Source organism: Gymnodraco acuticeps, unplaced genomic scaffold (assembly GCF_902827175.1).
Source record: "Gymnodraco acuticeps unplaced genomic scaffold, fGymAcu1.1, whole genome shotgun sequence".
NCBI classification, from domain to species: domain Eukaryota; kingdom Metazoa; phylum Chordata; class Actinopteri; order Perciformes; family Bathydraconidae; genus Gymnodraco; species Gymnodraco acuticeps.
Window position 1 is genome coordinate 352,827 of NW_022991187.1, and position 27,898 is coordinate 380,724.

At 39.2% G+C, this 27,898-nt stretch overlaps 1 protein-coding gene across 1 annotated transcript; it reads right to left on the reverse strand.

The window, feature by feature from the left end:
• On the reverse strand, positions 1–27,506 carry si:ch211-225b11.1 (uncharacterized protein LOC561694 homolog). The gene is given in 14 exon segments (XM_034238211.1): positions 1–940; positions 1,483–1,650; positions 1,740–1,760; positions 1,762–1,841; positions 1,992–2,091; positions 2,216–2,356; positions 3,306–3,418; positions 5,306–5,430; positions 8,151–8,254; positions 9,090–9,224; positions 9,612–9,744; positions 10,724–10,934; positions 23,465–23,599; positions 26,995–27,506. Coding segments are annotated over 14 exon segments (1,797 nt in total). The 5' UTR covers positions 27,212–27,506; the 3' UTR covers positions 1–826.
• Between the last annotated feature and the right edge of the window lie 392 nt (positions 27,507–27,898).

Below are 27,898 nucleotides of genomic sequence, written 5' to 3' on the forward strand. Positions count from 1 at the left end.
AACAATAACCCCCCCCCCCATTGTTTTATGTTTCATGTGCTGCAGGTCTCCCTTGAAAAATAGATCTATGATCTCAATGGGACCAATCTGGTTAAATAAAGGTTTGAAACAAAAATTGTTTTTGTATAGACTACTTCAGGTGCTGACCACCAAAACCAGAATACCTAGCCAATGCTCAACTTTCTCAACTTTTTAAGCAGATGAAGATTGCCTGAACCCTACATTTAACAACATAACAGCACAATGTGTTATGGATTTAAAGGCCACAAACATAACATGTAGGCCAAATAAGGCTTTATTTCCCAGCTTCAAACAGGGCTCTTTAAAAAGTTTAAATGCCTCTAAATGCCTCTATCATTGATACCTAGTAGACTCTTATTTACACATTGCTAGATAAAACATCACCACAACACAAACATACACTGGGCATTCTTTTTTGGGAGGGGGATGAAATAATAATTTAAGTGGCTATATTTGGTTGGAATGAACCCCTGTATAATCTTTACAGGGCAAACAATCACTCATACCTAAATTAAATAAAGTATTCTTTACTTGGTGTACAACATATCCAATCTCTTTAAAAATCTGTTTTCGTTCTCCCATCTGTAAAAGGTACAAAGGAGGCTCTTTGTGCTTTTTAAGTCAACAGCAGCTACAAATGTGCAAAAGGTACAGTAAAGTATCGGTCTTTTGGTAAAACAAATATGATTACATTGTAATGTTATGATATACAAAAAGATTGTGTATGAAAGTGTAAATATGCCATCACCAGAAGCCCTAACACAGTTTGTTTTGTATATACGCACAGATACGGTTGTATTTCTTGTCATGCCACTGAAGTCATCAGGTTTTCAGCCGCCGGGTTGTCTATGTTCTCTTTTTCCGGCAGGGCATAGTCAGCATCCAGGTCTAGTGTGGGAATCATAGCTGTTTTAACTCTCTGAGGGTGCAGAGAAAGCATTGTGTTAGAAACAAACCTTTCAGGAAATGTTTTTTAAGTACAAACGGAACAAAACAGTTTTTCTTATTTCTTATTTTCCCCAGCCCCGCTTTGCACAAAACACACTGATACCCATTTGTTAGCCCCTGTTGTGACTGTGAATGGCAATGTTTGTCTGTCGATCCATCACTTTGTTGGGGTCTTAATCTTATCAACTACTGGATAGATTGTAAAATATAAATATAAATATATGGTACAAACATGTGCTGAGGATGAATTGTTGTCATCACATTATTTAATGACACATTCCTTTGCATCTATGACATTCACATCCGCCTCGTCCAAATTTTCTTTGTTTTGTGTCACTTAACAGGTGAGCATGCTCAGATGGTAAGCTTCATACTTAAATCCACAGCACGTTAGCATTGTACATGAAGTTAGGCACTGCTGTGGGCCTTTAGAGTTTAACCTCACAGGCACAGGAGCCTTTAAAGAGCTAAACATAAGCTTCCTTCATTTGTCTGATAATGACTTTCACTTACCTGAAGAAATGAGCCTTTGTTGCTGCAAATCTCATGAATGGCTCCAATTGGGATCCACACAATGGAGACCAGAGAGACCCCCCAGCCCACCCCTTCAGCCCACTTCGGGTAGGTGTACGTCTCATAGTGAGCAGGAGTGTACTGGACAATGCTGGCGATCAGTATACACTATGAAGGGAAAAGGACAGTCTTAACAAATGTATTAAATAATCATCATTAATAATATTATTGCACAGATAATCTTCTTTAACCCTCACCAGCACCAATACCGGGGCAGAGCAGCCCCCAGCAGACACGAAAGTAGATGTTTGCAGTTTTTCCCAGCATCCTCGTGATCATCAAGCAGATACGTGGGACACCTGATGGGAGAGGCTGATTAAACACTTGAGAGAAAACCACTAATTCAGATTTCTTCCTGTTGTGAATATATGTAAGAATTCAGTTGAATAAATATCCAGCAAAAGCAGATTTTGGTGGCGTCTGCGTTTGACCAAATAACGCAATCTTACCAAAGATCCAGCAGACAGCGACAACTTCGAAGAAAGCCAAGAACACGAGGGAGACCACGGCCGTGTAGTGGTCCATCAGCTGAAACACGTAGATACCTCCCTGTGCAGGTAGGACAAGAGGAAGAGGAAGACAAACATGACCAAACCATACCACGACTAGGCTACCACACATCCTCAGATATGTTTCTCTGAGAAGTAAAGAGTTTAGCTGTCACAGACGGTACCTTGGTCACATGAGGAATCCCCAAGGCGAAGCCAACGATGCACACAGCCAGGGTCAGCAGCTCTTCTCTCTTTAAGAAACGCAGAACTTGGGGGCCAAACTCATCTTTTATGAACGTGATGGCTACCTCAGCTGTGGCGAACTGTGGCACACAAAAAAGCACAAACTGCGTTTTCAAATAGTAATGAAAATGACTGTCAAAAGTGGTTTCCTCTTGATTTGTTTTGGCTTTAAGTCATTCTAGCACTTGTTTTTAGGATGCAATTATGAGTCTGTGCAAAGACCTGTGTAACCACAAAAGAGATTAGTGCGAGAAAGGAATACAAATAATTGTTTAGCATATAAGGGCGAGAAGAAAAATATATCAATCACCTAAAGATTGCAGATTATACTTGAACCAATATATATATTGACCATTTTAAATACAAAATAAAGGTTAAAGGTGGGGTAGGTAAATTTGAGAAACCGGCTCGAGATACACTTTTTGTTATATTCCATGGAATGCTCTTAACATCCCGATAGCAATGAATATCTGAAGTGCTTTGACAAAAAATCCATTAAAACATTTCATCTGTGGAAGCCGTAGTGCTGTAAAAAGCACGACCAATCATCTGAGCCGGCCCGGCTAAAGTAACTGGATGGCCTACCTGCCTGTCAGCCTTCCATCTGTGTACAAACTTATCTCGTGCCCTCATTGGTCATGTGCGCATTCGTGTGTGTTGGAGGAGGGGCTCTGTAAGGAAGTGGCAGATTTTTTCCGGTTGTGTATTTTCAAATTCTAGCGCACTCGAGCTGGTTTCTCCAAAATTACCTACCCCACCTTTAAGTTAAATACACCTTCAAATTGTAAGTGATTATTGTTTTCCATGTCAATGGCCAAGAGGTGGACACAGTTGGGTTAACAGGCAGAGACAAATAGTCAACCTGAATGTGCACAGTTGTAGAAACCGGGAATACATCTTTTGTCATTTTTATGAAGACATGAGTTAAGTAACGTAAAACTGTTTTGCACTATTTCCCCATATCTGCCTGCTTCCTTAAAAACTAAAGTCGGGCCACTGTGTTTATATGAGTGTGTGAGAGATGCTCACCTGGCTGTCCAGGCCCAGACACAGCAGCATGAAGAAGAAGAGAGGAGCCCACAGCTGATGGACGGGCATCGTGGAGAGGACTTCAGGGTACACAACAAACACCAAGCCAGGACCTGAGACATCACACAGTACAGAAGTTGTTAGTAAGCCTAGATGCACATTTAAACAAATATACCCAAATTCAGGTTCATGAACCTGTGGTTAAACTTAAACTCAGCTATTTTCCAGTTACTGGTTGAAAGGACATGAGGAGTTAAAGAGCACCTTGGTGTACTATTTAATTAAAGGACAAGACCAAACAATACTTTTTTTTACACGCTCTGGTTATAAAAAATGAATGATGGTGTGAGTTACGGCTACTAAAGGAAGACAGAGTGCATAACCCTGTTTGACTTGTATAGCAAGTTGTACATTTATACAGGATGCAATGCCAGTGTTGTATCGTGATTGCAGGTTAAAATCCTTTACATGCATTGAAGAAGGTCCTAAACTCAAACACTAAAAGGATTTAGAGGCATTGCTTTTCTTAGGAGGAGGAATACAGAAAATGCATTGATTGGCCCACCCTGACTACACACACAAATGATATACTTTTAAGATTACTCTTTTGAAGAAATGTAACCGATGATCAGCAAAACATATTTACAGGAAGATCAGGTAGTCATTCAAGAGAGCAGTTTTACATTGTTTTGATGAACTCAGGCCCTGACTAAACCCCTCTGATGTTATCTGAAGAAGCAAAACAACCTCCCATTTTAGTCAGGGAGTTGTTTTAGTCAGTATGGGAAGGAGAATCTAGTTTTATTGTAAGAGTGAAATAAACAAGAAAGAGAATCAAATATCCTTACTTTTAGTCACTATTCTGGGTCAATCTCAATAACATTGGATATAGAATTCCCAAAATGCAGCCTTAAGATGTATTCATTACACACATCAAGTTTCTATTGCAGTACTTGCCATAATTGCATTATAGGAGTTGTTTTTATTAAAGACACTATACAACAGCCTGAGAAGTACTCCCAGACCTGAAGATGTGTAAAATGAGCTCCATAAGTAACATCAGTAGAGAACTGCTTTAAGAAATTGTAAACTTCCACTAATGGCGCATTTCCACTACAGCGCGGTTTAAGCGGCCCGGTATTGGTTGCGTTTCCACTAGGCTTAGTTCCGGCTAGCGGGTACTTTTTCACAGTTTTCTGGCTCTCCAAAATTGAGGTTCTTTCCGGGCCAACAACCGGGCTGAGTTGCTAAACTAGTGAGATAATTGCTGGCAACTACAACAAAATGAACATATTTTACCGTGATTTAATTGTAATGCACGTTTCAAAATGATGCCGAAAGTAACAACATACTGATACCGGTTAGTAAAAACCATGAATTAATTAACAAGTCTGCAGACAAGACGGCAGGTGAAAACCTTTTAAAATGCGTGTTTTCTAAATGGAGCTTGGCTAAGCTAACGCAGTATATGCTCCGACCGTCCACACTCACAACAACGGCCTATAGCCTACAGACATAAATAAACCAGCGACTGTATTCGCCATGACACAGGCAGTCTGTGGTTTGTACTTGTTTAACTTTTGTATAGTTTCTGAACAGATATGAGGAACTGTGAACTCTGAGGGCTAACAGCTAACGGCTGATGTTGTTTTTCTGTGGTTCGCATTGAAGATGACGTCACGGCTCCGCCTACACTGCGTTACTATAGTTACTACCCCAGTTCCTAAACTGTAATGGAAACGCAGCATAAATGTCCCTGAATGACCTTCCTACTTTAAATATGCACAGCAGATGTGCACTTCTTGAAATCTGTGGCTTGTTTCTCCGTGAAAGGGAGAGCAGAAAGGATCCCAGGAGGATGAAAGGAAAACAGAGGCTGGGATATATGTGTGTGTCCCTCTCTATTTATGTTGCACTCTGAAGTCTTAGTTACATTTAGTCCATGATAAAACAAAGCTTTAAAACTGCGGTGCCATTTTCTTTACGGGCTTTATGCTTACCATCTGTTGCTATGTTGTCCACCGGCAGGTTATGTATATGAGCCATGTAGCCAATAGCTGAGAAGATCACAAACCCAGCCAGGATACTAGTGAAGAAGTTGGTAAACGATACAATCAAAGCATCCCTGGGAAAGAAGGAGGACAAAATAAATAATGTAAGCGTGCTCGTGGTCATGTTTATTCTTGTTAAATGTCATTTAAATCATTCAGTTTTATTTTAAATACGCTCTCCTTTTCCAAAACTTTGCTTACTTCCATCGGCTACCAAGGTTAATTTCCCTGTCGCTCACTATCCTTCCCGCATGCTAAGTGTATTTAGTCCGTTTTCAGTCAGTCAAGTTGAAAAACACTACATTGTAATGAATATCCCACATCTTTTATAATGTCTCAACACCTAACATTACATGTATACTGTATGTCACTAAGTTCTTAAGTTGCTGCTCATCCTTATAAGCCATGGTTGTGCACTTACTGTACCTACACATTTGTCTTTATTTTTAGTATAGTACAACTAATGTGTGCTTTTCTTCTCAACATTTAATAAGTTAGTTTATTCTTTATTATTGCATGCCTTCTTTTTTTACCCGCTATGACACTTTTTGTTGTAACACTGTACATTTCCCCGCTGTTGGACAAATAAAGGATTTCTGATTCTGCCAGTTTCTCTGGTTACATATTGTCAAGCAGACAGCTCTTCTGGTGTTTCATTTGTTGTTTTTGTTCTGTACTTTCCTAGTTTCACCTCAATCTTGTCCTTGCCTGATGTTCAGTCATATCTTGCAATTGAGTCCTTGAGCCAGTTCAAATCCTCCAGTTTTAAGTCAGTACAGTTTACAGTAACTTAGAAACTCAGGAGGTTTGTGTGTTGGATTAACAAGCTCACTGTTTGGCAGGAAGTATTGTAAAAATCGAAGTGAAAACTAAAATTGTCTCAGCAGGTGTGTGTTTTTTTTATATCCCACAGAGAAGCTTTAGCCTTCATTTACAATATTCTTGTTTAATGAGACTCAGTATAGTACAGCCTCATTTCCTGTCATACTTTCTCAATGTCTCTCTGGTGAACTTTGTGGCTTGTAGTGAGTCTAGCACAGGGGTGGCCAACCAGTCAGAGGTTAAGAGCCACATTTTTTCTATGTTACTTCAAAGAGCCACATCAAACACACAGTCACTGATATCGCTTGTTTCAGTTTTTTGTTTTCTGGAGACAAGATTTCAACCACGTCACTGATGCATTTTTGTGGCATTGGGATATATATTTTTTAAATCCTCTGGAGCAGAGAGAGGAGCTGTGGATTATTGTTATTGATTAATGCATCAGTGTTTCTTATAGGGTCAAAAACACTAAACTCACAACTTAAAATGAAAGCGTTTAGTTTATTTAATAAAAGAGCACATGTTCAATGTGAAAAGTGACAGTAGTTATAGATTATTTGCAATTTGGTGTTATATATATATTTTTTTAAAAAAAATTATATATATATTTTTTTTTTAAACACCTTGAATTTCAGGGGGGGCGCGGGGCTCCGTTGGCGGGGCGCAGCGCCCCTCCAAGACAATGGTAGGGGAAACACTGGATAATGTTTAATCAACGATAGGTTTCCCCCCCCCCCCCTCAAAGGTGATTGGTTCACTGCATCGCAGGTATTATTGTGATTGGCTCTTGGGCCACATCAAAATTATACGCGCTGTCATCCTCTCATACTGACACACAACATACATAACACGGGACGAAAGTAACGGAGCGATTTTATCCGAGCCCAAACAACTTTGACCGGCCAAATTACGTCAGAATTATCAGCATTCAATACTTAACAGACCTACTAAATATCAGGTTTAACTGTCAGGAGTAGCTAGTGTTGTCACGATACCAACATTTTGGTTTTGATACCAAGTCAAGAATTGCGATTCCGATTCTTTTTCGATATTTTCTTAAAAAAAGGGAAACGGTCTTAAATGTAATTATTGTGCTTTATTTCACACCAGAACCATAACACAAACTTTTAAACAATGAGAACAATAAATAAAATAAATGACAAGAATTCGTATTAAATACAATTAATAAATGTCTTACAGACAGGCCTCGTGGTGTCCGTAGGCTTGCCCTCACTGTCAGAGATATAGCTAAAATACTTCCAAATTTCGCTTCTGGCGTCTTTTTTTGTCAACAAGCCGAGGCGCAGCGGCAGTTGCACTCCCACTTGCAGCCATGCTTCTCGTTTTCTCACATGCTCTGGCAGCTAGCGCGTGCACGAGAGAGGGGAGGCACTTAGAGCGTGCTTGAGAGGGGCGGGACTGCAGGCACGGCTGCAGTGCAGGGAGTGGAAGCAGAGCGCTGAACACACACGGCTCTTATTAAAACGGCGCTTTCTCACCGGAGTACTTTTCCCCGTCATTCTTAAAGTACCGATACTAATGAAACGGAGGAATCGTAACGTTTTTAACGGCAGGGTATCGCGGTACCTTTCAAGTATCGGTACACCGTGCCAACACTAGTCAGGGAGTCAGTGTCTCTCCCCCAAACTCACACATAAAATTCGATATGAACTGAAGAGCCGCATGAAACTAGGCAAAGAGCCGCATGTGGCTCGAGAGCCGCGGGTTGGCCACCCCTGGTCTAGCAGCTCTCAGCTCAAAGCATATTGCTGAGTTTATAGTGGGAGGTCCTGAAATTATTTGTGATAAGTGGTAAATATTTATTGCATGTATTTTCTGTTGTATTTTTGGAAGTGTGTGATGATTTCCTTATATGTACACTGCGAGCATTAAAAACAGACAAAAATCTTCAGAGGATATTCATAGTCAGAGACACAGAACAGCTTTAAACAGAGGTAAACAGAGTGTTTACCTGAGGATGTTGTTGTTGAACTTGTTGTAACTAGCCATTGAAATCATGGAGCCAAATGCTATTCCGATGGAGTTAAACACCTGGGCCGCTGCATTTACCCAAACCTTTGGTAAAGAGAAAGAGGAGCACGAGGATTAACTTCTGTGTAGTTTCATTTAATACTTTTAATAAAGTTCCTAGATAACAGTGTTTGAGGTGTTTCAAGAACAACTTGTTGTACAAGTCTGATTGCATATTTAGTTAAAAGGAATGTGCGTGAGGGATCCAAGATTGGAAATCATGCTTTCACCTCAGTAAGTATCAAGCTTAATTGTTCATGTTGTTTTGTAAGGGACAAGAAAGAGCACGTTATTCTCTGAATCTAGTTTTGCTTTGCTTACAATTTTATTCTGTCCCTGAAATCTTTAAAGCCAATTATTAATTTTCCAATAAATCCTGGGACATACTTAAGATGTTTATTGAGTTAATCTCTTTAACAAACTCTTCCCTCTCACACTTTCTGGCTCTGGAGGCTGTGGCTCAGTGGAAGTGTGCGCTGAATTTAGTGCGCTGAACTTTAAATCAGGGGATAGCCAGTTTGAGTCCCACTGCAGTCAGCATGTCGTTGTGTCCCTGGGCAAGACACTTCACCCCAAATTGCTCCTGTGGGGATTGTCCACAGTATTGAGTATGTAAGTCGCTTTGGATAAAAGCGTCTAACAAGAACATGTAATGTACTGTAATGTAGATAAGCTTGAGGCTTGAGAAAACTCAAGAAAAAAGCTTAATGGAATTCAATACAATTCCTCATTCTCTGACATACACAGTAAAGGTAAATATATATTTGATCCAACAAAGAATTATAATTAATTTAATTTGAAAACCAAAAGTTGTTTCAACAATGTGATGCCAATGTGTAACCAAAGTCTTTTTTTCACTCACTCATTAACAGAGTCTCACCTTCACTTCAAACAGTTTGTCCCAGACGGGTGTCACAAAGTAGAGGATGCCGTTCTTGGCTCCAGGAAGCTGCACATTGTTTATGAGCAGGGCAAACAGAATGAAGTACGGGAAAACAGCGGTGAAATACACGACCTGTGGGACCCAAACAGAAAGAAGCAGACATTGATGGATGTGTTGGTTTGTGTTGTGTAGGCGGCGTAGCAACAGTTAGTTACTGAGGCTCTTTTACACTGACACATTTGTATAGTTAAACACTTTTTAGAATAACAAGCATGTTATTTTCAATGAAATTCTGAAAACAAATAATGACTAAGCCTATGAACAACAGACTATGACCTATATCCCTTTAATCAGCATGAAAATGAACACCTTTCCTATAAACCTCAAAATTGCTGAATTATAATCATACATTGTGATAAAATATCAGAAGGACAGAAAGTTATCAAACAATTACAAATACAATTGACACAGGCACAACATTAGGAATAATTACCAATGTGCATGAGTAAATGTTCTGACCTTGCCTGTCGATTTGACTCCTTTAAATATGCACAAATACACAATGACCCAGGAAAGAATGAGATAGCCAAAGAGCTCCCAGCGCACGCCGCCACTTTCTTCAATGCCATTCGTTTTCTCCAAAAGTCTTTGACTGGAAGAGAAAGATGAGAATAATGGATAAATGTGAAAATACAAATAGAAAGTCATTCCCACATTGTATCCTAGAAGCCCCTGAAAACATAAATCTAAAAAAAGGTAAACTATAGTTCAAGTTAGGAAACCGTAACCCTTCATTAGGACTTAAGTGGCATACAAACCAAAAACTATCAATGAAATGTTGTTGCTAAATCCTGATTGGTGTAGAAACGTTAGCAATGTTTTTTCATCTAAGCACCACAAACTATACACCAGTGAAGAGCACAGACAAAAACAACTCATATTGCTCCACAGTAATACTATATTTAACAATATATTCAACTTTTGAAAGAACATCCATAACATTCATCTGGCTGCAATTTACAAATTATGTATCTAATATATCATATTCCAATTGTATATAGACTCTTATTGCACTATTTCACAATTTGTTTTGTATTTACTTGCACTATTTTTTCAGTTTTTCAGTTGTATTGTGTTGCACTGTTGGAGGAGCCTGTGACCTAAGATTTTCTTTGACATAACTACACTGTAGCTATGTGCATATGACAAATAAAAGCCTTGAACCTTGAACCTATGAATATAGTGAATTTATTAAAATGTCTGTAATAAGTCATCTCTGAGAAGCTTTTTTTCATATCCTTTTTGCTCAATTGCTATTATTACTCTACTTACTTTGCTGTTAGTACTTTTTAAAATAGATATTTCTCCGTATTGTTGTCAACAATTTTAAATGAATTCAGTCATTACTACATGTTACTGTATGTGGTCAGCCTGTGTGTTTGTCTTTGGGCATATGGACGGGTTTCCTTGTTTTATTCATGATTGACAACCAATAAAACGTTTTTTAGGGGCCCTCTATGAAAATCATCTAGAAACGGCTATTTCCTCCAGTGCATGTTAAAAAACAGCTTGAGTATTGCAATACATACTGTTAATATAATAATATATATTAAATAAGGTATATTTCTTACTCGAAGAACTGCTGGCTGGCAGACTGCAGGTGGCTGGTGTTGCCGGGGAAACCACTGGAACAGTTTTCGACAACGTTCCAGGTGTTGTTGCAGGAAGTCCAGGGCAGCGTCGCCTCGAACGAGTTGAAGAAATAAAACAGTGCCCAGCTCATGAGCACATTGTAGTAGGTGCAGAACACAAAGGAAATGACAACTGTGGCCAGACCAACACCTGCAGAGTGACACGTATGGAGGGGACACAAAGTGAGACACGACTCGGCAGAAATAAGAACAGATGTGGGGGAACATGTGTACACTTTACTTCCTAAAACTGCTATGCAATCTCTGCCATAGGGTGAATAATTTGGGTCAAGGGTTAAAGTTTTGGGTGCAGTCTACATCTCACGTAAGGATTGACAACAGAAAAGGGCATGTAGGCTACTGCAGGTTTATCTCTGGTTATGATGGCAAAGATGGAGTTAAGCAAACTCGAATAAAAGGGATTCCTGGAGCCATGGATTAGAAATTCCCTGGTGTAATTATGTGAGTATAACAGGCTCTTGATCAAATGGGTAAAAGTGGGATCAAAGTCCTGCAACAGATGTAAATGATTCAGTCTTTTAACACCTGTGGTTCTGAGCTGTGTGTCAGATTTCAGTTTGCTCTGTGTCTTTGTGTCTGTGTGTACACAGCTTTCAGAGCAATGACTCAGCTAAAGAGCCCGGCTTCTAGGGCCGGTAGAGGCTACTTATCTTGGTCAAAGAGATGTCAGTGGGCCGTGGACAGGTATAATTATCCTGAACCATTTTAAACACAGGAAAGGCATTGATTATCCTGTATAGGTCACTTTTTGATGTTTCTGTCAAACTTACATTTCTGGAAAAATAGCTATTTTTACGAAAACAACACTTTTTTTCTTGTATCAATAATTCTGATATTACCGATACTACTCTTCGCTGCGGATTAGTTTAGCTAAGACTCGAAAATGCCAGGTTTGTTGTTTTTCCAAAATATATGTGCACCTTTGAAATCTTGCTTGTCTACATTTTTTATCTCCTGGTCCTAGTAAAGAGAAAGTTGCACAAACCCTCTGGCAGAGGGAATGGTAATTTTGTTATTTCATGTTTAGGTTTGAGCCACTTGTTGTTTCCCCTGCAGACTTCATGCTAAGTTTATCTGGCTGCTAGCCGCGGATACAAATACAATTTGCTGGGATAAAGTGGCAAAGAACTTCTTATTTAACTCTCATCAAAAAGCGCATTTAGAAAATGTCAAACTATTAATTAATTAACTATTATTACTGTATCATGTTATCATGACCTTCATTGTTATCTTTGTCATTTGGAACTGCTAGGGATTTCCCCCTACTGATCTCAACACTGTCTAATGTTAAAATGTCTCTCTGTTTTCCAGCAGTATATAAAAACAATGTTTCTACAGGTTGTAGACTGGCATGCCATGCTCCACTGAATCCAGTGTCAATATTTAGTAAAATAGTAAGAGAGGCGGCTGAAAAACCACTCTGTGTCATCATAATGAAAGAACCAAAGGAAACCCCCTGAACTCTGGGATCAGCTACATCCACTGGGCATGGTTCATGTTAAGCGCTCCTTTCTTTGTTATTGCCTGTTGCCTATCTCACTTTAACATCCAGCTTTCATGGCTGACTGCTCCACTGGTATACCAGACACTCTCTAAGTGGTGAAGTCATTCAAAACTAAAATCAGTGTGCTGAACTCCAAAACAAGGCAGATATAAAAACAAATAGAGGTAATATGAAGGAGCTGTCCTCAATGAATATTACCCTGTCATTCCTCACCTGTCCACTAAATGCCCTCACTTAGTACTACCAAAGTTGAGTCAGGAAATGTAAACAACTTGTAATGCTGCGATCAGGCATACGGCAGTAAATAAGACATTTTTGCTGATTTGTGATAGATATTTCTGAGCATCTAAATCATGAATCACAGGTAAATCACAGCAAACTGCAGTGAGTTGCAAATGGAAATCAATTCAAAGAACATACAGGAAAAAAAACTACCTGCTTTTGGCCTCTGTTAAGCACAGAGCATTAACCAGGAAGAAATGAGCGATAAATCAAGTGAGGACCCAAACGTTTTGACCGGGTAGACAATCTCTGTCATTAAGGAGATAAGAAAACCATAGAGAAAATTTTGAGTTAGAACAAGATATACAGCATTTTCAATTTACACCCAAGTGTTGTTTGTTGATGGCTGGGCTCTTGTTTTACCTGTCCCTTCTCTCTGGGTCCACACATTTCACTTCATTCAAATGTTTGATTTAAAATGTTGCCTATACAACCGGGCGTGAATGATTTTAAACTTTTGATAGTAACAACTCTTCATTCTGATGCACATGATTTGCCCGACTATCCAAATTTGTTTCAAAAACGTATTCAATGACCCACATTTCATTTTCATTCAGATAAATCAATGTTCATTCAATGCCAGAGGATGTACAATTACAATTTGAAGATAAAGAAATAGACAAGGATTACAGCAGTGATTGAAATTTTCTCTAGACAAGTTCCCATCCATCAACATGTGAAAACAATTCATTTAACAGACAGAAAATATTCTAAAATAATAGAAAGCACTCCAAAGATGTAGCACTGCCCTCTACACTGATGACTTATAAAAACAACTGTTTTTGTATAAAAGGTTAGTCCGGATTTTTATCCAGATCTGCATTTAATATGAGATCAGTTTGGGATATATGCAGTACTCAAATTGAGGGGGGATGGCATCCCCCCTGAAATAAAAACGGTCAAAATCATCCCCCTTCTAAAACTGCCATTCCCCCTTTCCATCCCTTATTTAATTTTTATCAATGAACGTGGCACTGGTATTACTGCTATTTCAACATTAATTTTGCGCATTTTGAGTAAAATACTGTGGGCGAGGGAGCACACACACAAGTCACTGACGCTATACTATGCGAGTGCCCTAGAGGGCGCCAGAGCGCCGTGATGCGCCTGTTTGATCGATGCCAGAAGCGCAGGTAACCAGTGTTGCCAACTTGGCGATTTTCTCGTTAAATTTGGCGGATTTCCAAACCCTCTGGCGACTTATTTGTGTCAAAAGCGACTAACGACTAATCTAGCGATTTATAATGGTGTTATTAGCGACTTTTCTGGTGTTTGGAGACTCACATTGTTCTGCAGTTAACGAGCCGCGGGTGCTGCCGTGAGCCCCGCCTCCCTCCCATAGTACTCACAGGCGCTCAGACTGACAGTTGCCTGGCCGCAGCAGAGCTGCTGCTGCAGTCAGAGCAGAGAGGAGACAATATGGGCATAGATATGTCTCATAATTATTTGTGTGAACATAAAAATAATTTGTGTGTAAATATGTGATTTGTAAATGTAAAACAACATCCACAAATGCATTTAAAAGATTTGCAAACTCACAAATACATTTGCAAGTGTAAAACGGATCTGCAAATACGCTAAATATGTTCACAAATTAAAAAAAAGATCTGTGAATATCTCTTTAACATTTACACCTTTCGATCAGGCATTTGTGAATCCAATTTGTATTTGTGGACCAAAAATGCGCTTGCGGATCTCAAATCTCTGTTCACGGATCTCAAATCTCTGTTCGCGGATCGTCTTTTTACACACACGGAATTTTGAGACATATTTTCCGCCGGTCTCGGCTCAAATCTACTCGTGTCACTCGGTTATTTTCGTAAACCACGTGATGGCCGCTGATGGCGACATTTCCGTATGATTTCAAAGTAAGAGCATGATGGTTTGTTTAATGCTCTGTTTTTGTATTATAATGAACAGCGGAACGTTAGATGCATTCTATCGAGCACTTTCGTTGATGTTGAAGTGCAGGCTATACGCCACTTTCGGGTCCCGGGGGAGCAGCTCCGGGTGAGCAGCTGGTAGCGAAACAGCTGTCCCCCCGGGACCCGAAAGTGGCGTATAGCCTGCACTTCAACATCAACGAAAGTGCTCGATATATGCTATATTGAATCAATAACACAAACTAACTGTATCACTATAACATGATGATGATGGTGATGGTGATGAAGAATGCATCTAACGTTCCGCTGTTCATTATAATACAAAAACAGCATTAAACAAACCATCATGCTCTTACTTTGAAATCATGCGGAAATGTCGCCATCAGCGGCCATCACGTGGTTTCCGAAAATAACCGAGTGACACGAGTAGATTTGAGCCGAGACCGGCGGAAAATATGTCTCAAAATTCCGTGTGTGTAAAAAGACGATCCGCGAACAGAGATTTGAGATCCGTGAACAGAGATTTGAGATCCGCAAGCGCATTTTTGGTCCACAAATACAAATTGGATTCACAAATGCCTGATCGAAAGGTGTAAATGTTAAAGAGATATTCACAGATCTTTTTTTTTATTTGTGAACATATTTAGCCTATTTGCAGATCCGTTTTACACTTGCAAATGTGGTTGTGAGTTTGCAAATCTTTTAAATGCATTTGTGGATGTTGTTTTACATTTACAAATCACATATTTACACACAAATTATTTTTATGTTCACACAAATAATTATGAGACATATCTATGCCCATAAAACAACCACACTCCCCCGCGTCGAGACTGCAAATGAATTGCGCATGCGCCAACTGCCAAGCCGTCCTGGTTTTGAGCGGGATTTAAATGTTGAATGTAAATGTTTCTTCACTCACTTTCACACTATAATAAATAACTGCCTTTGCTTTGCTTTGCCTCACACAGCCTCAGTCACTCAATCACCTCGTCCACTGTGTGTGTGCCTCTCTGTGACAAGCTAAACATCATGGCACAGTCTAAATTGTATTCTCAAAAATATAGAAAGGAGTGGGAATCAAACCCTGAGTATAAAGGATGGTTGAAGCCATTTATTGGAGATGACACACGGGCATACTGCCTTTATTGTAAGGGAGATTTCTATGCCAAACTGTCATGTTAAAACCCCAAAACATACTCAAAAGACATTTCTGATCTACTGTCGTCTGGATTTAACTCCGGTGGTTTCAAGTTTTGATCCTTGAAGGGTTGGGAACGTTTTTTGCCTACAGCCGCCATTACATGATATGCAAATTAGGCGATGACGTCATTTAGCGACTTCTGGCGACTTTTCGGACAGCCAATAGCTACTTTCCTTACTATGGAGTTGGCAACACTGCAGGTAACGGTCATCACAATGGCCAAGGGACCAGGAGGACAACGTGATCTGAGGGACTTCATATTTAAAAATACTAAAAATAACATTTCAGGTAAGTCAAGAATCAGTAATCTTAGTCATTACTCACTACTTTAGTCACCAAAGGTGGAATCTATGGACATAAGCAGCAATACAATAGCAACTTAGTTTGGAGTTATACGTTTTTCTCTCGTGCTCTAGCTGGTAAGACTCAAAACTGTTGATGGAATCATACCACCATCACCAGAAGAGCTGAAACCCCTCCTTCAAGCAGTGAACACTCTGGTCATCTCCACAGCTGAGTGTAAACGTGGGTTTAGTCAGATGAACATTTTAACCACAACTACACTCTAAAAAATGCTGGGTTATTTCTATAAACACATTGCTGGGTTGATTTGTCTGGGGCATAATTATGGGTTCTTTGGGTACTGTAAACACACTGGTGGGTTGTTCATGCTGGGTCAAAGGGGTTATTAGGGCTTCAATTGCAGTTGAACACCTGCCTGGGTTATTTTTAACCCAGAGATTGCTTTATTCATTTTCCCACTTTTGAATCATTCTGGAACCATCTTTTTGTCATTTCTCACAACACAAGGGAACCTATATTTTATCTATATTTATATAATTATACAATTCTGTAACTTGTTGAATCACTAGTAACTAGGTGATTTTGAAAAACCACTACAACCACAACAGTGATTTTGCAAAACCACTAATCAGCCAGTGATTTCACAGAATCACCAGTGTTCTTGCACAATGTGTAAGACCGAACATTACAAGCTTCTGAAAGAAAATGGGTTGTTTTAACTCAAACATTTAAAAAAGTTAATTCACCGCTAATTTTCTGATGACTATGAACTGATTTTTAATATTGTGTATACAGTGTTCAACCACTTAGGGTCATATTGGTAATAGTACTCAAACATTTTTACTGAATCTGTCTGACGCTGGTCTGACGTTTGATTTGATTTGAGCTCTTGTTAGCTAGCCTACATTTAATATCTCCCTCACTTGAGAAATGATTTAACTTACGTGTAAGACAGTATTTTTATATTGTTATAAGTTATATCTCAAAGTGGAACGTTTGTGTTGCAAACGTTTTCTGGAAAAGTCGAACCTAAAATGGCGGCAGGCGGCGCGTTTTCTTTCTTCTTTTTTTACCGCATTTCTGGGCATGTTTTATTAATTTAGAGGCATAGAGGATTAATTTGATCCACTAATATGTACCATAACCGTGCGTTCTGCATGTTTGTAAAAGCAAGCTAACTTGAAACACTAGACTATTCATTTTACAAGGTAATTTATACCCCCAGCGTTTTCAAATACATGTAACTCAGCAAAGGTAATGATCGTGTAGTGATGATACTAATACTTCTAGAATCTGTGGAATCTCAGCTTTAATCTGATATCTTGTATGCGCAGTTACGATAAGTAGCCTATAATAAAGTATTTCTACCGTGAGTTCTGTGCGCTAATTTAGACTAATTTAATAGTGAGACTTGTGTTTTGTTTCGGTAAAAATGGTTCGTATCTTCAGTTAGCTGAGTTTCGTTAAGTGGGTATGACACATTAATAGGTTTTTAAATGTTAAGATGCCCCTGAGACAAAGTTTCGTGAACAAGAAGCCCTCGGTACCGGGGGCTGCCGGATTTAACAGATTAATAGTCTAGTGTTTCAAGTTAGCTTGCTTTAAAAACATGCAGAACGCACGGTTATGGTACAACGTTAGTGGATTAAAATGAACGTAAATCCTCGTTGTATTAATTTATATGCCTCTAAGTTAATAAAACACGCACAGACATGCATGCTGTAACAAAAAAGAAGAAAAGCGCGCCGCCTGCCGCCATTTTAGGTTCGAAAATAGTGTTTCTCATTTTGTGAAAACTTTGCAACCCAGCTAACCTTTAATGTTTTTTCTCTTAAGGAAACTGACGCAACTGGCAGATATATGGCTTCTTCAATCTGGTAAGCCTCACAGTGGAGAAACTGTGACGCGCTGGGGGGGGGGGGGGGGTGCGAGTGGAGCCTCGCAGCGGCGCAACTGTGGCATGCTTATGGCCCCTACACACACACGGCAGCGGGCTTGTCTGAAGCTCGACCAACAACCAATTACATGAATATCCCGCCCCGGACACACAAGCACGCGGTTTGATTGGCTAGAGCTTGTACTGGCATATGATTTGATTGTCACAATGCAGTTTGGCAAAGCGTGAAGTCACTCCATTCAAAGTGAATGGAGTGACATGGCGGCTTAGCCGAACTGCATTGTGGGAGCAAAGTGTAGCTTTCATGTGATTGGTTGTTGGTCTAGCTTCAGACATGCCGCAGGCAAGCGTCAACCACGCCGCCGTTTGTAGGGTGCCTGTGAATATTGTTACGTTTTCCAATGGCTTGGAGATGCAAACTTTGTGCTGCTGTCTTTGATACAAGGGCAGAGTTACTTGAACATTATAACATTATTATTCCCTTGATTTAAAAGTTAATGCAGACTACCTTTGCCCTGCGGCGCAATGAGATCATCAATGATGAGCTACCTGTTGGAGAGATCCTGGAACGCTGGCCTGCCTTGAAAATGGAGTCACAGGTGAAAATATTTTATTTATTACAACTATATAATTATTTTGTGTCCCTTTGACATGTTTACTCAGATTTAGCATGTTATGTTTCTGTTTATCTCTGCTCCCTTCAGTCCACATATACATTGTACTGTGAATTAAATAGTCATTTTATATTTTGGCAGAGTTTCACAGGATAACAAACCTCAACCTGAAGAACCACTTCTATGCGGAGTTGGATAGACATGTCCTCCATCTTCAGAGCCTGTTCAGGAAGAAGGCGGCAAGGAAAGGAAACTGAACTTCTGGATCAGCTATTCGCCTCCTATGACCTCCAGGTGAGTCGGTTATGCCTCTTGGTGTTTTATTCTCATACTAGAGTGGATTATCTTTGTCAAAATGTTAATCTCTTCAGTCATGGAAGAGCCCTTTCTTGTGATATCAATTGTTGTGTGGTTATACTGTTTAGCATCCAAAGTAAAACAAATATATGTTCTCACACTCAAGGAGCAAGCTGACGTCCATGTCCTCCGTGCTGCTGTCCTCTGTGCTCTGCCTGAATATCTGCATGAAGATGACTCCACGTTTCCGAGGCTGTGGCATGTAAGTCAGCATAATAACTGTTTTGAATGTATGTGACAGATCATCCACAAATATAGTTTATCTTGTTACATTCTTTCAGGAGCTCTATCGCAGGTAGACAATTATTTGAATTTTTATAGTGAAAAAATTATAATAAATGATAGATTTAGTTTGAAAAAGTATGAACTGTCCTGGTGTCATCAAAGCTTGATTCTGTCACTCAGGTGTTGTTAATCAAACATTATCTCTTGTTTTGCTCACATCCCATTCAGGTTCTAGTTCCAAGATTTGAATATTGCCATAAGAATTGTAATTATTGTAAGGTACACAATGGACATGTTGAACATAATCTCCCTTTACTTCAACACTTCAGAGGTGTTGAATATGATTTCTACTTAAGGATTTATTTGAAATTAAGCGTGTATAAAATGGGCTCAGGTGATTTAATAAAATACACAATCAAGAGAGGGCTTTCTTTCCTGCAGCATCAGTGCATCATACAAAATAATCTCTAGTGTTCCCCATATTTTTTTGTATGTGTAGTAGGGAGAGATTATACTGTAAATATATATTCAGTTGCCAGTTTATTAGGTACAACTAGCTAATAGTAACAGTCTAATACAGTGATAAAATAAATCCTACCCGTATGAAGGTTATACATGATTTTTGTTGAAAGCATTTATGTCAACTGATTGGTTATTTTGGAGGCTGACGTTTCTAGTGCTGTAACATTATGTTGTGCAATGCTAATAGGCGTTTCCTTAAACCCACATTATGCACAAAACATACGGTTATTTGATGTGATATGTCACTGATGTATTTTTCAGAAAACACATTTCTGAGAGAGGCAAGGCAATTTGGGTAACGTTTATCTGTTCTTGTCATCAGGTGGAGCAGTCTGATGATCCAGACACAGAGGGCATCGCGGTCGGACTTCTCATGATCAGTGCCAGGTCAACAGACACCACGCTCTTCTGCCCAGAGAGGATCGCTGTTGTCATTGAGGGTTATCGGAGTTATCGAACTCCCCACACTGGCTGACGCATTCATCCTGCTTTTTGCACTGACCTTTGCCCTGCATCTGAGCTACCCAAAAGACTTGGCCAACACTTTCGACTTCACCCAGAAAGTGTTGAGGGGAACTTGAAGCCCAGGGTGTTGAGCCTGAAAAAGCTTTTGGCAGTTTAATCCAACCAACAAAGTTGCACTTTAACAATCACACGCACACACACTGTTCTCCTCTGTTTACATCCTGCTGCTTTACATCTGTGTTCTGTTGTGTGCATTGACAGATTTGTTACTGTTCAGCTTCAAGTTGAAGGACTGTTCGTAGATGTTGTTTTATACTTTTATATGTATTGGGTCTTTATGGTCCATGTGTTAAATTAATACGCAGAACTGTTCCTGAAAATTGTGTTCACTCATAAGTGATGGTTAAAATACACACAGATATTTCTCAAGGCCCTAGCACTGTTTTTATTTATTTAAGAGTTAAATATATTGAATTTGTATTGTGCTAAAATGCATTGTTCTTTTATAGTGGAAATGGAATGTTGGCGATTTGCCAAAGCTGTTCAAATTATCAATACATGCATTTTTATATATATATATACGGTGTGTTTGGAGATAATTCATTACACTATTATTATATTCTATTTAGCCCAACAATATAGTTAATTTCAATCAATAGCTTGGGTCAAATGAACAACCCAATGTATGGTTTATATTAATTTAACCCAGTGATATAGTTAATTTCAATCACTAGCTTGGGTCAAATAAACAACCCCGCACATGGGTTAAAATGATCCAGCCCAGCATATGGGTTAAAATGATCCAGCCCAGCATATGGGTTAAGACAACCCAGCTGTGTTCTGTCCTATAGTGACTCAGCAGCTGGGTTATGATTGGGTTATTTTTTAACCCAGTAGTTTTAAGAGTGTAGAAGCTCCCTAGAGGTAAAAAGCATGTCAGCCTGTGTTACAAGTGTGTTGGCCCTCCACTGAACAAGTTCAGACCAGAGGTATATGTCAAGACTTGGCTTCAAAGCCATTGCTTAGCTAACAATCCGAAAGCAAGAGCCAGAAAAATTGAGACCAAAAACCATGATTATGAAAATCTTTGGAAACTTCTATGAGATGGGGGAGAGTGGAGTCGGCAGCCATTGACAACATTGGTCCTATTTTGTATTATCTGTATAATCTTTTAATATATTTTCATATCTTGTAAACAATTTCAATTTGCACTTAATGCCCTGTTAAAAAAAGTAACATTGGGAATGTTAACATAAAATATTTGTATTTGAACTGCAATAAAATGATGACGATCAATATTTTTCTAATTTTTTTCCTCACATTTTTCATGAAGAATTTACATAATGATTTAATTAATTACGATACAAATGTAACCCTTTAGATACCAGTTTTGATCGTATACCAGTAACTGCTTTTTTGAAAAAATACACTATAATTCAATATTCTAAAAACTATTTTGACTTTATTATTAGTATAATCAGTTGATCCATCTGAATAATAAATGAGGGACTGTTAGCCTACAAGATTTGTACCATATACTTCCATTATAACCACATTTTTGTATTCCCTCCCCCCATTTAAATTAAAGTGAAAAAAAGATTTTGCACTAATTGCCCTCTGCATTTGACCCTAAATGTTAGTGGTGCCATGGCAGCCCGGGGACCGACTCTAATTCTGAGGTGCCTTGGTCAAGAGCAATGAAAGGAGTATCTGAACATCCATAACATGCATGTTGTTTTAGGAGTATAATAATTATCTTTATGCTGGTTGGTCTCCCACCCTCTGCGGGTTATCAGCACAAATGATGTCCCGATATGATAAAATCCACCATCCCCCCTGATTTTTTTGTACAACTTGAGTACTGGATATATGTGCAAAGTACTTTTCATTAGTATAGAATACAAGTATGTCATAAAAACGTTTATTTAAAAGTTTCCTTCTTGACACATGACCTAACTTTTCCTAAATGAAATCTGGTTTGTTTCTGAGATATCCAAACAAACGGACCCACATTACAGACCAAAGACATGACCTTATTGACAGACACAAACTATCACCTGCAGTTTCCAAACTACTCTCCTATGTGAAGTTATTGATATCAAACTACTGAAACAGCCCATCTTAGCATCAAATGTAATCTTTTACTGGCGACTGTTAAGTTTGGTTGTAACCTGATCTTCCTTTAAAGCTTTTTTCTTCAGGTGAGAATATGAGAAAGAACCCAGGTGTGCCCAGGATAACGAAACAGAAATCCACCCACTACTATGAACAGGAAGTCAATTATCATTTTATGTAATGTATGCTCTGCCAGACACACCTATGTTAAACTATTTTCTCTTTGTTGAAATACTTAATTGATCAACAGGGATTGCTTAACAATAGGTTGCAGTAAAATAAATTGCATACCAACTTAAATCGTATATGTGACCTCACTGCTCCATCGAAATCAGTCGCATTGACCCGAAGACACATTTTGAGTTGTATACACTGTTGGAAAGAGGAGAGTCCTAGCTTTCTAATGATATCTGGATTGTTGTTGTACTCCAAATATTAAGCAAAAATATGTCACATTATATAATGACTGTCACCGAGTCATCATTTTGAGAAAAAGGCCTTTACAATTTCGTCTTCTCTGGAATCCATCGATCTGATTGATTATTAGCAAATGATCAAAATACTATGGAGGGAAGATATTTTCGTTTGGATTACTGGTCTGGGGGAAGCTTGCGAGTTTGTGTGTATGTATGCGTGTGTGTGTGTTTGTGCAATTTTGCATTTGTGTGTATTGTGTTACTAACGAGAAACACCGGCTGTTGCTATGCCTGCTGTGACGTCAAGTTACTCCGTTCTCCGCTTGTAACTATGCCGTTACAAGCTTTCAAAGTTGTATTTATCATCTGAATTTGACGAAACAAGTTTAATATTCTGAAAGCCAAGACTTTGTTTATTTAAAATCAAACAAAACACCCGAACCCCAAAAAACTATTTTTTTTACACAAATCCACGTTTATTTTGAAATGAGCCGTTGCGACTTCCAACTGATTTCGATAGAGCGGGTCACATATCACTATTCAATGCATGCAGATAATAAATACAATTAACAATCATTCCCTTAAATTGTTTTTCCAATTATTCTTCCTCTAGCTACAGTATTCTAACTTTGCCTAAAAAAAGTGGCTGATATTATCTGAGTACACGGAGGTTTTACGAAGGTAAGAGAGGATACTTTTATTTAAAAGTCCAACACTGGGTACAAACAAATATGTAATGCATCTGTATTTGGTGAACACACTTTAATAGCAAAGTCTATTTGCAACTGTCCCCAAATATGTGAAACTGAAGGGAAACCATCTTATGTTCATCCCCTCACATGAAAGGAGCCTTTGGCCTGGAGAGTCACTCACCTTTCAACAAGGGGCAGATTCTGGCGAGAGCATGCACTGGCCCTAATCGAGTGTACTGCCCAATAGAAAACTCCATGAAGAGCAGAGGAAGGCCACAGAAGAACACCATGATAAGATAAGGGAACAAGAAGGCACCTGCAAAAGAAAGGAAAACTATTTAAAGTATGTACGATTTGCATAATGCAAGACATGCCGTTTAGATGTGGCATTCTGCACTGAATTGAATACTGTTTTTAAAAAAAGAACATTCACTGAGTGACAAGTTTCTGCTTAACAAATGATTCTTTAAAGATGTAAATATTTAATCATGAAAAACACATCCCTAACTGTTTCTCCTCAGGTAGAATACTAACACATATATGTAAGTAACTATTATTAATACAGTATGTCTTAATTGGAAGTGGCAGGATAAGTGATTTACACTCATGCCTTTAGATTAACTACAAAGCTCACATCAATTCAGTGAAAATAAAAGCTGAGTGCTGAAGCTCGTTTAATCACAGCCACATGCTGAGATGAATTGTGCTGAGTCATCCTAGCTTGCAATATATGAGAGACAACATTTACTTTATAATGTTTCTGTAAACGATTCCTGTTTCATAAGTTCAAATATTTCCCACAGTCCAAAACAAGGCAGGGACTATTTTTTATCAAAAGGTGTGAACGTACATGTGAGATCTAACACATACTTGCCACCCGAGTTACCAGGCCAGTAAATTATTGGGATCACTACCGCCCTCTAAACAAAGTTGTTTTTCTGTACAGAATGGATGACAAATGACTTAAAACACAAATTCAATAAAGGATACGAATGATAAACAGATATGCTTAAAAAATGCTGTTTAATTTATTTAAACCCTAATGACTGAGCTTGTCATGTAACTCATATGAATCACTCTGCATGTAGTCACATGCAGAGTGATTCATATGAGTTACATGACAGGATGTGAGGAGTCTGTACATTTATACATACACAAAAAGCTATACACATTTTTAGTCTGAATAATAAATAACATGATCTTTACAGGAGCATTTTGGACATTATTGGTACATCACAAATCATCATGATTAGTTACATTTGAATGCAAAGACAATGGTTTGTAGTTTGTACTAACTTTCCCATATGTGTTCATGTAAGTTCGTGTTAGTTGTATGTATGTAATCTGTAGGCTAACTCATCCCTAAAGTCCCCCAAAATAAAATGGGTGAGGCTGCTTTTATCCACTACGCTCCCAAACTGTGGAATACCCTACCACACGTGTCAAACTCAAGGCCGGGGGCCAAATCAGGCCCTTGGTGGATTTAATTATAGGCTATCATTTAAGCTTTGTTAGTTCCAGGTTTAATATGTGCAATAAGTTCATTTCAATACGTTTTGCAATAAACATTGAACCAGTCCGGCCCTCGACTAGTACCCATTTATTTATTTTTTGGCCCACTGTGTATTTGAGTTTGACACCCCTGCTACCAGGAAACATCAGAGAGGCCAACTCAGTGCATGACATAGCTTTTTATTAGCAACCCCCCACTTTAAATGTTCTTTTAGTCTTTATTATTTACCTACTTTTATATTGTTTTATTTATTTTATAGGTTTTAATCTTTTTATTTGTATTTCTGTTGTACCTATATGTTCACTTTGTTTTATGGGGTTTTATATTATATTGTATATGTTATATTGTTGCATCGACTCTGTTGTCTTGTGTCTTATCTGTCAGAGAGAAACCATTATTTATTTTATTTGTATTATAATACATTTTACCTCCTTGTGTCTATTAACAGGGGCGGACTGGCCATCGGGAGGTTCGGGACGAATCCCGATGGGCCGGTACTGAAGTGGGCCGGTCGGACGATGTGGGCCGGCCGGTAACCGGCAGGGCTCGACATTAAATGGCCCGCTGGTCCGGAAGCACTATTTAGACACCCCGGGCCAGCATAACGTACTTTCCACTTGCCCGCTCGGGCCACTAAAAATATTGCTTTAAAAAAATGGTCCTGTGGTATTGGTATTTTGACTAGCAATTTAGTTAAATTGTTTCGTTTATCAACGCTACAACATAGCGTTCCGTGAGTCGGTTGTCGTTGTTGTTGGGTGAAAAGCAAACAGCTGTTTGCTGCTGAGCGCAGCGGGAGCAGGCTCCGGTGAGCGGGAGCGCGCTCCTTCACTACGGACTATCGCGCCACCTAACCATTCGCCAAATGTTTTTAATACCAGCGGTAACCGGCCAAGCGCCGGGCAAAAAACAATCTTCAAATAAAAGAAAGTCACGGGAGGAGTTAAAGGAGAGTGAGTATGAGAAGAAGAGGGAGAGAACGTTTCAGCCAGCTTGATCGATGGAGTTGGCTTCTAGTGGTGCAGTGACGCGTCCTAAAACCCTTTTATAATCTATCGATTAGATTTATGATTCGAAAATTATAAAAGTAGGGTAGACATGTGGAGATTATCCGGCTGAACAAAACGTGCATTTATCAAACAGGTTTGTTTTCCACAGACCTTATTTCCAGCTATTTTCCAAAACCCTTGTCGAGGGAACCAGCAGCTTACTTCCTGGTTTTATGACGCGTCACTGGCTGCACCTCTCAATATGATGCCAATATAAACAAGGTCTTCCGTCGGCTCTGTACATCAATGCCGACCTATGCTGACAAGTAAGTGAAGAGTAGACAATATAAAGGTATTGGCGAAATGTCCAAGCAGTTTAGGATAATGAAGGTTCAGGTTCTAATCAAATCAATTACATAGCCTGACAGGAAGGCAGAAAGTGCATTATACAAATAATAATAATAGCAGACATTTTTTTAACAATGACCACAATATCATTATTTTAATAAACCAAATATGAACAATTGAGGAAAATGAGGAAGAACTGATGATTAAAATGTTGTAGTACAAGTAGTAATGTAGTTAGTGCATACATTACTATTGCAACAAATGTGTTAATTTTCTTCATTATTAGTCGATTTTTTTTTTTGGACGAATGCTCCGGGCCAGTGGTTACAATGGTGGGGCCAGTGATAATACAATTCCACCGGCCCGGAGGTAGACATTATTTACCCTTAATGTCTACCGCTAGTAGACATTACCACCCCCCCACCCCCCCCCCCCCCCCCCCCCCCCCCCTCGACAATTTACTAGCGGTATTTACTTGCGGTACCGCGGTGGGCCGGCGGTACCGAAGTGGGCCGGTCGAGACTCCCGGGCTGATTTGTAGTCCCAGTCCGCCCCTGTCTATTAACCAGATAAAATGTTATATTTTGCTGCATGTACCTTTTAAAGATTTTAACAAATAATCTGAGGGGAATTTCTTGTTGTTTGTTTTTAACTTGTGATGTGTAATTTTGTAAAGCACTTTGAGCTGCACGTGTTGTATGAAAAGTGCTATATAAAGTGTTGTTGTGTGTCTCTAGTCTGCACCCACCCACCCCTACGTTTGTTTTTAGGATTTGCAATACATCTGAAACCATCAGTCACCCTTGACCCTTTAACCCTGTAAGACCCCCGGTTGTTATTTACAACATTAGAAAGCCTCACCTCCGCCGCTCCGGTAGCACAGGTAGGGGAACCTCCAGATGTTGCCCAGACCCACCGCGTACCCCACGGACGCCAGGATGAACTCCATCCGGTTGTTCCATGTGGGTCTCTGCGCCTCTGCACTCTCCTTGCCAGTCACTTTGAAATCTAAGGGCTTTTGAGCAACATCTCTCTCATCAGAGCCGGGGATCTTTAAATGTTCTGCACCGAGATCCATCGTGGCTAATTAGTGATGAGAGAAATAGTAGCGAATCACTGACTGTGCTAGACGGACATCCAAAAAATCGAGACAAATTGTTTCCGTTAAATAACCCAGGTGTCAAGTTTCCCTAGGTAAAAATCCTATGGTGGTCTATTCAGAACATGAGGTCTCTTAAGTATTGCTATTTAATAATGAGGCGTAATTTTCAATGAATGCCTAAAACATGCGCGAGAATAAGGATAGCCTTAAACACAAATACCGGCAACATGCACGTGTAAAGCCCACCACGTTTGTTCCTCATGCAGACTTGTCTTATGTGATACTGTTAGTGCATATGTATTTTTCCATCCTTGTTGCTCTAGCTACTGTTAAGTAAACCGGTTTAAGGCACGCCTCTTTTCAAAATAAAAGCCTTGCTGCAAAAAGTAATAGTGACTTTAGTGTGGCCAGGCAGTATTTTGGCCACAGTTCAGTTACTGTTATTCTCATTTTAAAGAGGGGAGTGACGATACTTTCATAAAATAAAATAATAAAAAGTCATATTAAGCCAGAATGTGCAACATTGGTTTCTGACTTTCATGAAATAACAAAACATGTTTGAATATGCTCTGTAGGGCCCTATAAAGCATAGGACTTAAACTTGATCTATTTAAGAGTGAGTTAATGGTCGGTTCTGTCTTGTAAACCAAATACAAACAACAA